Genomic DNA, 3,451 nt, shown 5'->3' with positions numbered 1-3,451 from the left:
ACTGTTTTCAACATTGATAATAATCAGAAATGTTTCTTGAGCAGCAAATCAGCATATTAGAATGATTTCTGAAGATCATGTGACACTGAAGACTGGAGTAATGATGCTGAAAATACAGCTTTGATCACAGAAATAAATTACAGTTTAACAGATATTCATATAGAAACAGCTGTTTTACATTATAAAAATATTTCACAATTTTTACAGTATTTTTGATCAAATAAATGCAGCCTTTGTGAGCAGAAGAGGCTCTTTCAAAAACATTTAAAAATCATGTTTCCAAACTTAAACAAGTACTGTACATTGAAACATTTTTCACTCAGAAACTACTAGTGATTTTCTCAAATAATTACAAAGAAAAGGCAAGTAACACTGAATGAAGTCAGCACAGATGTTGCTGTCGGTGAGTTTGTCCGCACTTGTCTGGTTGTGGAGTTGTGTGTTGAACTGGACGGAGGCTTTGCTGCTCTTCAGTCGGATCTGACCCCAGTATGAGACGGCCTGGACCTCCACACTGTAGCTGCTGTTGGCCTGAAGACCTTCCAGATCCACCGAGCTTCTGGCCTGAAACCGCAGAAGAAACCAGTCATTAAACCTTCACACAGTTCACAGTCTCAGTTCATCAGTTCATCAAGCATTCAAAACTACATCACTATATTACACTCAACAGATCTGTCTTCAGTCCTGTCTTCATCGGTGTAAATATAATTGTATTCCCAAAAATCATGTGAATTTAATATATGGGAATTTACTGCTATGAATTTTATTTGTTATATATTGCATAATATATATATATATATATATATGACATACATTCAATATACAATACATCTGACATTTAGGCAACACTTTAGTATAGGGAACAATTCTCACTGTTTACTAGTTGCTTGTTAGCATGCCTATTATTACCATACTGGCCGTTTATTAGTACTTATAAAGCACATATTCTGTATGAGCATATTCAACATCCCTAATCCTACACAAAACCTAAACTTAACAACTACCTTACTAACTATTAATAAGCAGCAAATTAGGAGTTTGAGGCAAAAGTCGTAGTTAATGGTTTGTTAATGGCGATAATTGGACCTTAAAATAAAGTGTGACCGACATTTTTAATATGCAGTAAATTTGATAAATATGCAATATATATCTGATATTTAGTATATAATATTAAGGATGCACCATATTGGATTTTTGCCGATATCCGATATGCCGATATTTTTCAACTCATTTTGGCCGATACCGATACCGATATATTTCCTTTTGTTTGGAAACATCACCAAGTCTCTCCTGTGTGGAAATTATAAGCAAAATATTTTTTGGTTAGTTTTCAACAATAACTTATTTGTTAGAATTAAATAAACAATAATGAAGGGTTTTTTTGACAGTACATTGAAGCTTTGAAAATAACTATAAATAAACTATAAATCAATCGCTGCATTTTTTCCCCCAGAAAGATGCAGCGTTAACCCTAACATTTTATTTTAAGATTTAACATTCGTAGATGGTCTAAAGCAAAAGAGTTGTAAAAATTCTGAAAATCTTTTAGAGCGTATGATTTGTTTAAAAAATAAAACATATTACACATTAATGAATAAATCAGTATATATAAAATTTAATTTACAAGTGTCATGTTTGTGATTTATTTTTTCATGTAAGCTATAGCTTCTGACCTTTAAATCAAAACATACTCATTATTTTATGACATCAATTACTGCTTTATTTAATCAGAAACACCGTCTAAATGTTATTTGTGTACGCTATTTTACTTTTAATTTAATTAGAAGTAGGCCAACAGCGCCCCCTACAGATTAAACCTCCTTACTGAGCGGGCATTAGGACCTGCCGCTGCCGCTGCAAGTGCTATTACTGTTTACTCTAACACACACCGAACTCGTCATTCTGTACGTGCATTCACAGATTAAATGTAGCGATCCAAAATAGTCAATCTAATCATCATTCAGACAAAACTTTGCTTCAAGAATGAGCCACACTGCTGACGTGATCTAATCGCTAGCACACCCTGAGCACATGTGAGTTAATGCATTCCTCTTATCGGCAAGACATATCAGCATATATTTTTCATATCGGGCCGATGCCGATATTTACATTCAAAGCCATTATCGGCAGATTCCGATATCAGTCCGATAATATCGTGCATCCCTATATAATATATTCAAAATATTTAATATATTTGACATTCAATATAAATCTGACATATATTGAACATATAATATATTTCACATATTTAATATATATAATATATTTGTCATTTATTCATTTATATAAAATACAGAGCAATTTTTGGGGTAAAATCAGCAAATCAGCCATGATAAAGTAGTGTTTGATCATTTCAAAATATATATACAAATGCAAAACTTAATAAAAGTAATTATGTCTGAAAATGCTATATTAAAATTATATATATTATTTTGTATAATATATGCATGTATATAATGTAAAGTAGCCCCTAGATATAAATAACATATACAAAAAATATACAAATATATATTTTAAAAATATTTATATTGCACACTACTGTAACTCAGTGGCTATAAATTTAATTAATTGGAAATATAATATCTACAACAATAAATACAAATATAAAATTAATACTAAAAATATTGCATATTATTTCAATGAATACAGTGTGTGATGTAATGTGCATTGAATTTATTTAATACACGAGTTTCACAATTTGAGTTGAATTACTGAAATAAATGAACTTTTCCACAACATTCTAATTTACTGAGATGCACCTGTATACACAGTGGCTAAAAAATTGAATTAATTAATAATAATATGCAGTATTTTTTGTATATCTTTTGCAGCATTTGCCATGTAGCCACTAGATATAAATATTATATCTTGGTTCCAGGAACAGTAAAGGGTTAATCATGTAGAGTCTCTGAATGAATGACGTCTGACTGCTCGTGTAAATGCATGATCTTATAAATAAACTCAAATTTCCCCCACAGGATGTAATGAAAGGCCTGCTGTGTGATTTAAACAGTTCACAGGATGAATCGTCGTCTCTCTGTGTTTCTCTCAGTGTTTTGTGAAAGCGGCTCTCACCCCGTCGCTGGTCTTCCTCCTCTTCCTCCGGGACGGGACGAGTGATTTCCCCGGGATCGTCCAGCTCCAGTAGATCTTGTAGTGATGGACGGGGAGATCAGGCTCTGCGGGGAGAGTCCAGCTGATCCGGACCGTCAGCAGACCGTCGGGTCCCACCGTGATGTTAGACACGCTCAGTCCAGACGGGGCTGGAGGAGGAGACGGGTCTGAACACAGAGAACGACAGCACATGCTCAGAAAACACAAATGTGACCCTAGAGTACAAAACCAGTCATAAGGGTAAATTTTTCGAAATTGAGATGTATGTATCATCTGGAAGATGAATAAATAAGCTTTCCATTGATGTATGGTTTGTTAGGATAGGACAATATTTGGC

The 3,451-nt window shown here is 33.5% G+C and overlaps 1 protein-coding gene across 1 annotated transcript in view; it reads right to left on the bottom strand.

Moving 5' to 3' along the window:
- LOC107731115 (anosmin-1) overlaps positions 1-3,451 on the bottom strand; it is a 64,220-nt gene that overhangs the window by 15,889 nt on the left and 44,880 nt on the right. Inside the window, exons 4-5 of the mRNA XM_016542104.1 lie at positions 3,076-3,281; positions 420-564 (exon numbers count right to left, since the gene is read on the bottom strand). Of these exons, the coding sequence (XP_016397590.1) occupies positions 420-564; positions 3,076-3,281 (351 nt within the window). The remainder of the gene's footprint in view (positions 1-419; positions 565-3,075; positions 3,282-3,451) is intronic.

Source organism: Sinocyclocheilus rhinocerous, unplaced genomic scaffold, assembly GCF_001515625.1.
Source record: "Sinocyclocheilus rhinocerous isolate Xijiao unplaced genomic scaffold, SAMN03320098_v1.1 scaffold2836, whole genome shotgun sequence".
NCBI lineage: Eukaryota > Metazoa > Chordata > Actinopteri > Cypriniformes > Cyprinidae > Sinocyclocheilus > Sinocyclocheilus rhinocerous.
Note: the sequence above shows the minus strand (reverse complement) of the source record. Positions and strands in the feature narration are given on the sequence as shown.